We start from the raw sequence: 13,054 nt of genomic DNA, 5'->3' as shown, positions 1-13,054 counted from the left end.
CAGTAGGAGCATCACTGAGATACTTGGGGTAAAAAGTTGTTAAAGTGCTTCTTGACGTGCTTATGTGCGTTTATCCTTTAATGTTTTCATCAGCAAATATTAAAATGTCACAATACAACTAGAATCCCAGAAAGTTATCTTCAAGAAGTTTACAGAAATTCCGAGGGCAAGAGAAAGCCCTACAGACACTGTAACTGATTCTCCCCGCTCCCTACCCCTACAAACCGGCGTAGTGCTGGTTGCATGGTGTGTGCTCAATAAATAGTTGTGGAAATGAATGAATTTATGGATGGATGCATCCAAACTAGAGTCATTCATTCAACAGCAGATCACTCTAGGTCCGTCATTAAGTGTTACAGGGGTTGCAAAAGGAGCACAAGACATAGGGCCTGAAAGCCCTTAACTTCTAAGTAAGAACACTGGCAGAAACACGAAACCACCAAGGAAAAGAGGCGACTCTTTAATAGCAGCCTGTTTTCATAGGACTCCCGGACTCTCATTTCCCAGGAAGATAATATTTCATTTGGTAGTAACCAAGTCCTCAGAGAGGAGAGCTTCTTATCGCCCCCTTTAAAAGATCTTTCTCCCAATTTTCTTTCATTTCTAAGAGAGCATTAAAAAAATACTCTTTATTAATAGTCCTATTGTCCCAGAATTAAAATGGACCCACAATTTCCATGAAACCATCTGTTTTGTTTGCTTAGATGTTGTAGGAACGTAGAGAAGGGGCATGGAGTAGGGAGGTGGGGCCGTAAGTCATCTGACCTTTTACCAAGGAGGGTGGTATAAGGGGAGTGTGACCACTGCTTGGGACTAGTGAGCTCATCATATCTTGCCAGACACAAAGTATCAAGGATAAGGACAGTTTCCAAAACAGCCTTTGCTTGTTCTGGTACCAAAAAATAGAAAGCTCAAGAAAATACTTGTAAAGGAAGGGAAATAGGCTTAGAGAAAACACCCCAGTTCCCAGACTTTTTTTGGCAGGGAAAAAATACAGAGAAGCCAGGGAACCTTTTCCACAGCCCCATTGTGCCTTTTTTTAGTCCTCTTTTTTTTTTTAAAGATTTAGTCTTAACACAATATTCCAATTTTAGTGTTACCAAAACGTCCTAAACCTCACTAGTCAATGACCTAGTCAAAGATAAGGGACTTCCTTGGTGGTCCAGTGGTTAAGAATCCGCCTTCCAATGCAGCGGATGCGGGTTCAATCCCTGGTCGAGGAACTAAGATCCCACATTCTGCACGGCAACTAAGCCCGTGCATTCTAGAGCCCACGGGCCACAATGAAGATCCCGCGTGCCGCAACTAAGACCCAAGGCAGGCAAATAAATAAATAAATAAATAAATAGAGTTTTTAAATGACCAAAGATAAGACCACATTTACTTTTTTTGTTCACATTTACTTTTGATGCCCAACCTCCACCCCCTTAATTGTCAGAAATTAGCCCCCAACCCCATAATGCCCCTCAGCTATACCGAAGGGTTTCAGGGTGACACCTCTGTGTGCTCAGGAATAAACCTCAGTTTTCCTGTCCCAGCCTCACTCTCATATCCCAGCCTCACCCTCATGCCACCTTGTTTGCCGTTATCCTCATGAAACCGCCAACCTGCAGGGCAAAGTTGCCCTCTGCCAGGTGACTGCTAATGCCACCCTCCCCCTCCCTTTGGTGGCCTCAGTTGGGGACTCCGCTGTCACCTTTAACCCTCCTTCTCATGCATAGATGTATGCTCTTTCTCATTACCAAATGATAGAGTTGAAATTAAACTATGGCTTTTAATGGAATTTATTAAAATTGGGGGGAGGGGGTACGTAAAGAGGTACAACACAGAGAATGGTCTGTAACCACATGGACCCAGACCTTCCCTACAGTCAATTACTACCAGGTCAGCTCTGCCTGGCCACCGTCCACATGGCCCATGAAGCTTATTTCCTCCTCCCACCTCTTCAGCAAATATTTGTTGAATGTCTATAATGTTCCAGGTACTATAGCAGACACAGAAGATACAGTGGAGACCAACACAGACATGGCCCAGCCCTGATGGAGTTTAAAGTCTAGAACGGAAACAAATGAACAAACTAAACTAAAGTGAACAGATAATCACATAATCAAATATTATTAGTTATAAAATGTCCTAAGTGCTATAAAGCAACAATTGTGGGGTGCTATGTGCAGTCTAATTGAGGGAGCTAATTTGAATTGGGGAACTCAGATGAGGCTACTTTGAGCAATTGATATTTAGGTTGGGATTGAAGGCTGGGTAAGAATTAGCCCAGCGAAGAGCTGGGCAAAGAGCCTCCCCAGCCTCCAGGCAGCAGTGACTGCAGGTGTGAAGGATCTGCTGGAGAAAGGAGCTTAGGAAGACCAGTGGGACTCAGGTGAAGGCAGTGGGAGCAGAGCGGTGCAAGATAAGGCTGTCGAGGAGGCAGAGGATCCATCCCATGAAGGCACTTGAAGGTCATGGTGAGGACCTGAGGGGTTGTTTTGTTTGTTTTTTTTGTTTGTTTGTTTGTTTTGCGGTTCGCGGGCCTCCCACTGTTGTGGCCTCTCCCGTTGCGGAGCACAGGCTCCGGACGCGCAGGCTCAGCGGCCATGGCGCACGGGCCCAGCCGCTCCGCGGCATGTGGGATCTTCCCGGACCGGGGCACAAACCCGTGTCCCCTGCATCAGCAGGCGGACTCTCAACCACTGCGCCACCAGGGAAACCCAGGACGAGGTTTTATCCCAAGTGTAATCAATGGCTGTGAAGGATTTTGAGCAGGGGAGTGAATGACATGTTTTGATCCATATTTTAAGAACGCTGTGGCAGCCATGTGGAGATTGAATGCAGGGGGGGTGAGAAGGCAGTCAAAAGACGGCCAGTGACTTTCCCAATGGTCTAAGTAAAAAATAATGGTCGCCCAGACCATGAGGTTGGCAGAAGAGGTGAAGAAGTGTCAGTTTCAAGGTATGTTTAGAGCGCGACCGATGGAATCTAATGTTATATTACGTACGGGAGCAAGAGAGAGGAGAGTCAAGGTAGAGGGGGTCAAAGAAGGCTTCTGGTTTCTGATTAGGGCAGCTGGGCACGTGGTCTGATATCTGGGCGCTGATAGGACAAGCAGACAATAATCAGTACATTTCCCAAAGTCTGAGTTACTTGGTCTTAAATATTCCACCTAAGAAGCATCAGCAGCCTGGGCCAGGGACAGGCTCAGGCTAAACCGTTTTCAGTTTGTCTTTTAAAACTTCCAACCTGGCAATCAGGTCTCACCCATGACCGCCCCATTACATCAGTTTTAACAAAAGATTAATTCTGCATCGGACTTCCTCTTTAAGCAATTACCAGAATAAGCCAGTAATAAACTTTATACATTCATTCATTCATTTATTCAAGAGAGAAACAGTTTAATATAATGACTGAGAGTAGGGCATTTGGGTTGAAATCCCACCTCTGCCACCTAGTAGTGGAGGGGCTTTGGGCAACTTTCTTAGACTCTCTCTCTCTGTGACTCAGCTGAGTCACAGAGTCCTCATCTGTGAACTAGAGATAATATTAGTATCTACCTCAAAGAGCTATCATGAGGCATAAGTAAATGAATTACATGTATTTTTCAAACAGAGCTTGACACGGTATAAGTACTCAGGTAGTGTTAAACATTGCCACTGCTGTTCATTAATTCAAGTTTTACTGAAAACTGCCCACTGTCTTATGCTGCTTGGCAAAGTAGAAAGCCGGGCAGATTTTTTTTGAATCAGGTAGATTTGACCTCAAGCCTCTGCCCTCCTACTTAACTAACCTCTCTGAACCCAAGTTTTCTTATCTATAATATGAGGGCAATAATACCTACCTTGAGTGGTTATTGTGAGGATAAAATCAGAAATCTTTGTGCAGGGTCTTGTATATAATGGATGTTCAGTGAACGTGAGGTTCTTTCCCTGCTCAAAAGAAGTTTCCCCACTTAATTTATTTTTTTTAATTTTGTAATAGATCTTTATTGGAGTATAATTGCTTCACAATACTGCATTAGTTTCTGTTGTACAACAAAGTGAGCCAGCCACATGCGTACATATATCCCCATATCCCCTCCTTCTTGAACCACCCTCCCTATCCCACCTCTGTAAGTCATCGAAAAGCACTGAGCTGATCTCCCTGTGCTATGCGGCTGCTTCCCACTAGCTAACTGTTTTACATTCGGTAGTGTATATATGTCGATGCTACTCTCACTTCGCCCCAGCTTCCCCCCCCCCCCACCGCTGTGTCTGGTCTTTGTTGTGGCATGCAGGATCTTCATTGAGGCATGAGGAATTCTCTCTAGTTGTGGCGTACAGGTTTTCTCTCTCTAGTTGTGGCACGTGGGCTCTCTAGTTGAGGTGCATGAGCTCAGTAGTTGTGGCACGAGAGATTAGTTGCCTTGAGGCATGTGGGATCTTAGTTCCCTGACCAGGGATCGAACCTGCGTCCCCTGCATTGGAAGGCGGATTCTTTTACCACTGGACCACCAGGGAAGTCCCTAGGGTGTTGCACCTTTTATTGACTTTCTATTGCCATGCAATTTCACAACTCTGTAGGCCTAGAAGATAACATGTAGAAAATTGATAGTAGTCCCCACTTAGTTTAAATTGTGCATCTCCACCCTCGGCCCCTAAAGAAACCCCAGAGTGAGGAGGGTAACTTCAAACGCTTTATGGGCTTATTCATGAATGAAGTTCATATTCTTTTTCAGAAACTACACTTTCTCGCCCTTTTCAGCACAGTATGAAGCTATTTAATTGACAGGAACATGAACGTGGACGTTTTACATCTCTGAGGGAATGGTCCACAAAGATTCTAATTGGTCCCCGAACCTTCACGTTTCCCACTGCTATCGGACCCTTTCCCAATACCATAACCCACTTCCTCTTCCTGCCCCACTACCACCTTGAGCAATCAAAGTAAGAAAACATGGGCACCAGCCCACAGAAAACACTCTTGGTCGTCCTAGAAAGCATAGATTGCCTGGGTCTTTATTTTCAAAGCTGACTACATGGTTTTCTCTGGCACAGCTCTTCTGATGGCAGCTTGCTCCAGATGCCTGCCCTTCCTGCCTGCGGTCCTTGTGGTGGCCTTGCCCTGGGTTCTTAGTACCCACCTTTTTCTGGCTCACATGAGCCCTTTGCATCTTGATATAAAGTTGCCTAAGAAGACAAGTCTTAAGACTCGTTTCCAACGTAGAATGAAAACTTTGTCCTGTTCAGGGAATGGAAATTTTTCACCTGCACCTGGAGATTCCTGAAGTGTCCTTTCCCTCAATCCTTGAAATCTCACTTATTCTACACTGTGGCCGCCCCTAAATGGATAATTTACTAGAAAGACTTTCCTGTTATAGGGTTTTGGGGGACTGTTTGGGCAATATAGACTATCCACAAAGATAAGAAGACTAAAGCATGTGACTGTCAACAGCAAAATAAAAAATGCTCTAATAAGACTAACAGGGTGTCTTTGGATTTCAGGGAACAGATCCGTCAAGGCCTAGAAGAACTCCAGAAGGTTCTGCCAGGAGGAGACACTTACATGCATGAAGGATTTGAAAGGGTAATTTTAAAAGAGTTTTAAACTCCAAAAGAAGATTGTGATGTGGAAACATCAACACAGGGATGGCTGATGAGATGAGACACACATATTAAAGGAACTGAATAACACCCAATGGCAAGAGTGAAAACAATTTTCCATAAGTGTGTACACGATAACTCCATCCAAAAGAGCCAAATAAATGAAATTTCTTCCTCCTTCCCTGACACTGATGAAGGGTCTCTTAGCTAATGCTTGGCCAGAACTCATGAATCATGCCACACACAAGTCCTCTCTATTCCCAAGGTAACCTTTTCTATATATTTCTTCAGAGGTTGAGACAGAATTGCAAGGACTTCAGGCTTCAGCAAAACAAGTCCCAGTCTATGAGAGGAAAGATATTGATCCAGGGTAACTTCAGAGGACATGATCCATTGATATTTGAGTGAAACCTGGGTGAATTACATAAAGAATCGAGACTGACACAACACTGTGGATCCAACACCAGAGATCACTGCCCACTATGGCATTTGTAGTAGCAAACAGTGGCTATATGTCTAATGGCTCTTTCGTTGTTTTTCAGGCCAGTGAGCAGATTTATTATGAAAACAGTCAAGGTAAGAGTATATTCCTAATTACCATTATGAATTTTTTAACTTTCCTGTGTTTCCTTCTGAAAAAGTGCCTCAGTAATTTCATGTTTGAAAAGACACAGGATATTGCCTCTAATCCTTAAACACAGACTTCATCACAGAGAAGGAATGTGTAGAAAGATGGCACGAATGAGGTCAAATTCTACTGTCCTGATGATTCCAAAAAAAAAAAAGTTATTTAAAAGTAATTAAGATCTCATTATGGGCTACAGTCTGTAATGCTCATGAACAGTTGTGCATGTTGAATTCATTAAGTTAATACGTACTTGGAGGGGTTAGTAAAGTCTTAGATTTTTATGTCAAATTTAATTTTCTTGTCCCTCTCTGAGCTCCAAGCCTCTTCATTGCTGTAATGATTTTAGATTAAGATACCAGTTTGGCTTAAACTTTCCTTCATTTAAGTGGAAAAAAAGGAATAAAATGTACTTAATAGCATGCTTAGCACAGAGAAATAATATTTATTATTATTATAATTTTAGCTATTATTACTACCCTGTCTTTCATGGGTAGCATTTCTTTATCTGAAGCAAATCTCTTCAAAGACGTTCAGTATTAGAGTGGGGATTTTTCTCCCAGGCCTGTGGAGGTGTCCACATCCTCTTTCGCTCTAAACTGCAACAAATAAGTCAGACCCAATATCAACAGCAACGCTTGTTATTATAAAGACACCATCATCAATGTTACTGGAAGTTTCAAAATCACTGAAAGAATTCTAGTAGGTTTTGCCAACTGCAAAACTAATACTTCCAGTAATACTTCCAGTCAGCTTATAAATCATGATGACTGTTACTCTTTGCCAAACTCTTCAACAGATGTTGCATATGTGGTCAAGGACAGCATGTGAGAAGGACCCCTGAAAGGCTCAGGTGGTCGAGTTTGCCCTCGGGCCTTGGCGAGAGTCATGTGGACTGTTCCTAGGAAATAGTCATGTTTGATTCACTGTAGCTACTCCCAGCTATCAGTCCAGCAACCATTTCACCAGGTTTGACCTTTTTTTTAAGATAAGACTTGGAAACCCAGAAACAAAACATATTCCCCCTTAGAGTCTGTCCCACATTCTTCTTCATGCCAGAGCTACTGCGAGTCCCCAAAGAAAAGTTGCTGATTCTCACAGTACTGACCTTGGGTGGGGGAGCCGCGAAGAGACAGACTCCCAGGGCCGAGAGGGGGTTTCCCTTGGTGCAGCGGGATGAACTGAGTGGGTCTGTGTTGTTTGAGCAGGATACAGGACAGCCAGCGTCATCATCGCTCTGACTGATGGGGAACTGCATGAGGACCTCTTCTTCTATTCGGAGAGGGAGGTAAGTGACGGTCCGGGCCTATGTCTGACATGGAAACGGCACTTCTTCCTTCTGAAATGGGCTGCAGTCTTTCCACTCGGGCAAAATGTTAAGTGTTCTTTGCAAAGTCCCTGGATAAAATAGTGTCCCATATGTGAAAGATAATAACAGTAACTCATTTTTAAAGTGAATCTTCATGTCTCACACCTGGTAGGTATTTTTCCCTTTTCCACAGGTTTGCATATTACTTTGTGTTTTAAGGGACAAAATATATCTGCCATGCCTTTCTCGAAAGCAGTGTTGAAATACCATATATAACTTTTCAACAAATCCATTGGTACTATTTTTCCTTCATTTCTACTAAAACCAGGAGGGAAAAGAATTACTTGAAATATGCGAAAGCCAATTTTGTCAAAATGTATTAATCACTGAAATTCTTCCTCTAAGAACCAAAGCTGAATATTAATTGTAAATTAATGTAATTGTAAAAAAAGTAAATTGTAATCTCTCCTTCAGTATTTCTTTTTTCCTTCTCTTTATGCCCTTACAAAGCACTCCTTAAAGCAAGTGAAGGAATCCTCTCTAAATGAAGCTTTCAGTTTATAAAGAGATTCAGAAAAAGAGGTTTATCTAAGAGTTGAAAAGTGATGTTTATATTTAGGAAATTCTTTTCTTTCAAATTTCACATTTGAGCTATATGTATATGTGGCCCCAGGAAACCAGTTCACCATAGGAATGTACTGAAGCCTCATTAGCGACAAAGGCTCATTCAGGCCAAGTTAGAAAGAAACACAATGAGGAAAAAGACAGGCAGTGACGGAGGGAGATGCCAGCCTCTGGAGGAGGAATCAATCAGAGAATTACACTTATCTCAAGGTCTTGACTACTATTTCATTTAAGTTCAGCTTCCTCCACAAGCAAGAAATTGATATGCATTCATTCATTCATTCGTTCAGTGCTAACTGAGAGCTTGGCCTGTACGGGCGCTTTGCTAGACACTAGAGACACACTGGTGAGCAAGACACAGTTGCTGCCTTTATGGGCTTTACTGTGTAATACTGTTCAGCTTTTTGAAGTCTCTGTTGGCAAAGGGCATGAGGAAATTAAGTGGATAAACGCATTACTGACCCCCTACCCTAACTTGTACAAAATTTACAAGGGGGAAACCCACAAGTAAATATGACAGAGGCTCCCTGAGCATCTAGGAAATAATATATTTCTATGCTCTACAGTTGAAACTGTAGGGAATGCAAAAAGGCTTATTTGGATGCTAAACAATCATCAACTAAAGTAAAAACCCTAATAAGGAAATAACTGAATATAAAATAAACGATAGGTGTCAGAGGTTTAAAGTAGAGGTTACTAGAAAAGAATTCTAGGTATAGCACACACAAACTTGGAAAAATATTTGCAGTGCCAATGCCAATAGGACGAAGGTGTCTGAAAATGAAAGATAAAGCTCAAGATATATAAAGAAAATGAGCCTTTCCATTTTTGATGATTCTGTATACAGCCCAACTAGAGGAGAAAAGCCATAGAAGTCGTTGCAGAGAAGGCTGGGGCTAGACTGTACCTAAAAGTTTATTTTATCCTGAAAACAGCAAGAAATATTTCTAACATGAAGGAAAAACGATGTATGTTTCTGCCCCTTCTACAATTCAGTGTTAGTCATAAGTGGGTTTGAGTACTAACAGAGGGGGAAATGGGATGCGATTCAAATCAATATGCATATATTGAGCACCTACTGTATGTTTACTGTCAATGATTTATTAAGTTTCTACTGTATATACCAAGGATTTCCAATTTTTGTTTTCTCTTCTGAAACGAAGAACCTGGAAGAGCCTGTAATAAATCAGATATTAAAATCAAGCCAAAATCTGGATATTATTCATTAGGTTGCCCTCTCAATACTTATTTGTAGATAAAGTCGTGGGTTCACCCACTCAAATATGGACCTTAAATCCCATGCCATTGACCCAGTATCTTCTTTGGGAATAAAAAAGGCCATATTCATGAAGGTGCTGACATTGATGAGTATCTGCATTGTTCTACGCCTCATGTGAGGAGCTCTGCATTTATTTTCTCATTTAATGTCCAAAGTACTTTACAGAGAAAAGCCAAGTGTCAAACCCAGGTATGTTGGATTCCAAAGGTCACATCCTTTCCGATAGAGCACGCTGTCACTACAAAGGAAGAACGTATGTCAATAAAAATCCATCAGAGGAATAGAAAAGATAATCATTTCCCCAGAATATTTAATATGATGTATCTTAGCCTACAGTATCCTTTTCCTCCCCTCGTCATTCAAAGCTTCTCATCAAGACTCTACTTCTATGGATCTTCCTCAACACTTCCCATTAGACTAATCACTCCCCTCACATCCACCATATTGCATTAGAATGTGATGTTCACTGGAGAATTGGCTCTTTGGGGACAGGGATTGCCCTCTCCCTTGTGGTACCTGGCATATAGTAGGTGCTCAGTAAATACCTGATCACTGCAGTTAGGCTGGGTGATCCAAAAGGAGTACATTTGCCACTGCTTCTCTCTCTAAATGTCTTTTCTTTCATTGGCCCAGGCTAACAGATCCCGAGATCTTGGTGCGATCGTTTACTGTGTGGGTGTGAAGGATTTCAATGAAACACAGGTATGAGCATGGATTTCCTCAGGTATGGGAGCATACTCAGCTTGTGAGTGATAGAAAACATGCAGTCGGTGCAGAGGGTGCATCAGCAGCATAAATACCCATTAGATGGATGATTTTTCCAGAAATGCTAAGCAGGGAGGGAATTATTGGATGTGTGAGGGATGTGAACTTATTTGCTAATGTGCTTGAGGGTCTTCAATGCAGACCATCCAGGCAGCATCTTTTTTGGTTGACTTTCTTAGTACATGTTAAATTGCCAGGAGGTCAAAATAGATCGAAATTAACTTGAAAAACTTGTTGGTTTTTTTTTTTAATTTAATTTGATAAATCTGATTTTCTTATTTAAATGGCAAACATCCCTTTTTTCTCATTAAAGGTTCAATGCATTTCAATACGCCCCAAAATGGAAATAATTGGCCAGTGGGCAAAAAAAGTCTGTCCAAGTGTTCACAATAAGCAAATTGTAAAAATGTGTTAGCAACCTAAATAGATGTACTTCCATGTACTTCATAGTTTCTTTTTGTTCTAATAACATTGACAAAGTTCAGGATATGTTGTTAAATGAATAAAATAGGGTTACAAAACAGTATGGGGATAGTATGAGTGTACTTTTTAAAATGAAATGTGTGTATTTGTATAGGAAAAGTCTGAAAAACTATATCAAATTAACAGTAATAGAAAGATGATGGATGGATGGATGGACAGATGAATTATTAATAACTTTTTTATTTGAACACTCCTGGTTTTTTGAAATTTCCCAATGATTGTGTATTACTTTTACAATCAGTAAAAATCCTGGCACTGACTGACTGTGGCAACCACAGCACTAGACAGAGTCTGGGAGTAGAAAATCTCTGCAGATCAGTTTCTCCTTTCTCCAGTCCTCGGCTCCACAAAGCAACCAAACCAATCGCAAGGGTCCTTTCCTCAATGAGAAGTTTCGGTGAAAGATAAGGGTCCCCATTCATTGGGCTTGCCCAACACCAAAGCTTGAATTTATTTTTAAAGTTGCTTTGAAAGGAAACTTGAGTCTGTTTGATTCGAATATAGTTGCCAACAGAAATGTGGTTGAATGGGAGAAAAAGAAGCCAATGGCCTGCCCCCAAATCCATAAATACATCAACCCAGGCCAAATGTTCATCTAGCTGGGCAATCTTACCGCTGGTCCCAAGGAGACAAGTATTAAAACAAATGTAAAAGCTGGAACCGACCCTCCGGACCCGCTCCAGAGTAAGTCCCCTGGAAATCTCATTATGACTGAGGGCTTCTCAGTGAGGTCCCTGAGCCCAGGCAAGCCCTCAAGTTCCTGTGGGTTTTAAAAGGAGATGGAGGCCCCTGGACCCAGTGGCTTTCCTCAGTTCTCCACGTGCAAGCCTGACACATCTCCTTGTGCGTTTGCTGTGTCCTCAGCTGGCCCGGATCGCAGACAGTAAGGACCACGTGTTTCCGGTAAATGATGGCTTCCAGGCCCTGCAAGGCATCATCCACTCAGTGAGTAGAGCACTTCCTCTGAGAATGGGTACCCGGGCACTTTCTGCCCCCTGACCTGCTGTAGATACCCCAGTTCCATCTCACTAAGGCTGGTGTTCTTCTACATTTCTTTGTATATCTTTATATCTGTCGTGTTTCACGTCTCCATCCTGCCGTTCACACATGTTTCTTTTCTCATTCTCCTGTGCCAATTCTTTACCCTACAATGGAAAATTAAAAATGGAAAGGAAACTTGCTCTGGCAGCGAGCCAAACTTCAGGCAGTTCTCATACTGGAAGGACTGCAGCTGATGCCGTGCACTTGACCGACCTCAGCTTTCCCAACTGTGACTGAACGCAAGCTGCTTTCTGAACATTACAGGCTCAGCCTAGATCGCTTGGCCGTCAGAGGCACTTTCGACCAGTGGTTTTCTATCTTGGCTGCCCATTGATGATTATCTGAACAGGATTTTTAAGATCTTCCCAGGTGATTTTAATGGAACCACTGCATTAGATCTATAATCCCCAAATAGGAAGGTTTCTTCTTTTTTATATTAAACTTTTATTCATTTCATGAATGGAACTTACCTGGAGTCACAACATAGCTTCTTTTTTTTTTCTTTTTCTTTTTTTTGTGGCCCTTTGGTTTTTTGGTGTTTTTTTTTTAATAGTTGATTTACAATGTTGTGTTAGTTTCAGGTGTACAGCAAAGTGATTCAGTTACACACATACATGCACACACACACACACACATATATTCTTTTCCAGATTCTCAGATTCTTTTCCCTTGTAGGTTATTATAAGGTATTGAGTATAGTTCCCTGTGCTATACAGTAGGTCCTTGTTGGTTATCTATTTTATGTATAGTAGTGTGTATCTGCTAATCCCAAACTCCTAATTTATACCTTCCCCTGCTATCCCCTTTGGTAACCAGAAGTTTGTTTTCTATGTCTGTGGGTCTATTTCTGTTTTGTAAATAAGCTCATTTATATCATTGTTTTAGATTCCACATATAAGTGATATCATATGATATTTGTCTTTGTCTGGCTTACTTCGCTTAGTGTGACCATCTCTAGGTCCATCCTTGTTGCTGCAGATGGCATTCTTTCATTCTTTTTCATGGCTGAGCGATATTTCACTCTCATTGTAAAATATGAGGGTTTCAACGTTCCCCAGAGTTTGCACCGTCACCAGCCCTCTTTTTCATCCCATCCTGGTTTTTTATCATCCCTTTCCTATCAGTGAACAGGACCTGGCTTCCTGGGCCTCTCTTTTCTACCATCCATCCCCAGGCTAGGCCCTTGGTCCAGCTGGAATATTGGAGGATGCGAGTCTTTGAAGCCTCAACCAGAAGGCCTGTGTGTGTGCTGCTCCTATAATAAAGTCCAGGGTTGCTGAAGCCTCCATCTTTAGGTTTGGGGACCAGGCAGACAGACAGTGGTCTCTCCAGTTGGAGCTCACGAGGCTTCAGACTTG

General features: G+C 42.0%; 1 protein-coding gene across 7 annotated transcripts in view; it reads left to right on the top strand.

The window, feature by feature from the left end:
* ANTXR1 (ANTXR cell adhesion molecule 1) overlaps nucleotides 1–13,054 on the top strand; it is a 266,303-nt gene that overhangs the window by 53,025 nt on the left and 200,224 nt on the right. For all 7 annotated transcript variants that reach the window (XM_073791293.1, XM_033838374.2, XM_073791292.1 and 4 more), the window contains exons 4-8: nucleotides 5,472–5,553; nucleotides 6,113–6,146; nucleotides 7,404–7,483; nucleotides 10,041–10,109; nucleotides 11,520–11,600. In XM_073791293.1, the coding sequence (XP_073647394.1) occupies nucleotides 5,472–5,553; nucleotides 6,113–6,146; nucleotides 7,404–7,483; nucleotides 10,041–10,109; nucleotides 11,520–11,600 (346 nt within the window). The remainder of the gene's footprint in view (nucleotides 1–5,471; nucleotides 5,554–6,112; nucleotides 6,147–7,403; nucleotides 7,484–10,040; nucleotides 10,110–11,519; nucleotides 11,601–13,054) is intronic.

This window comes from Tursiops truncatus, chromosome 14 (genome assembly GCF_011762595.2).
Source record: "Tursiops truncatus isolate mTurTru1 chromosome 14, mTurTru1.mat.Y, whole genome shotgun sequence".
NCBI lineage: Eukaryota > Metazoa > Chordata > Mammalia > Artiodactyla > Delphinidae > Tursiops > Tursiops truncatus.
Note: the sequence above shows the minus strand (reverse complement) of the source record. Positions and strands in the feature narration are given on the sequence as shown.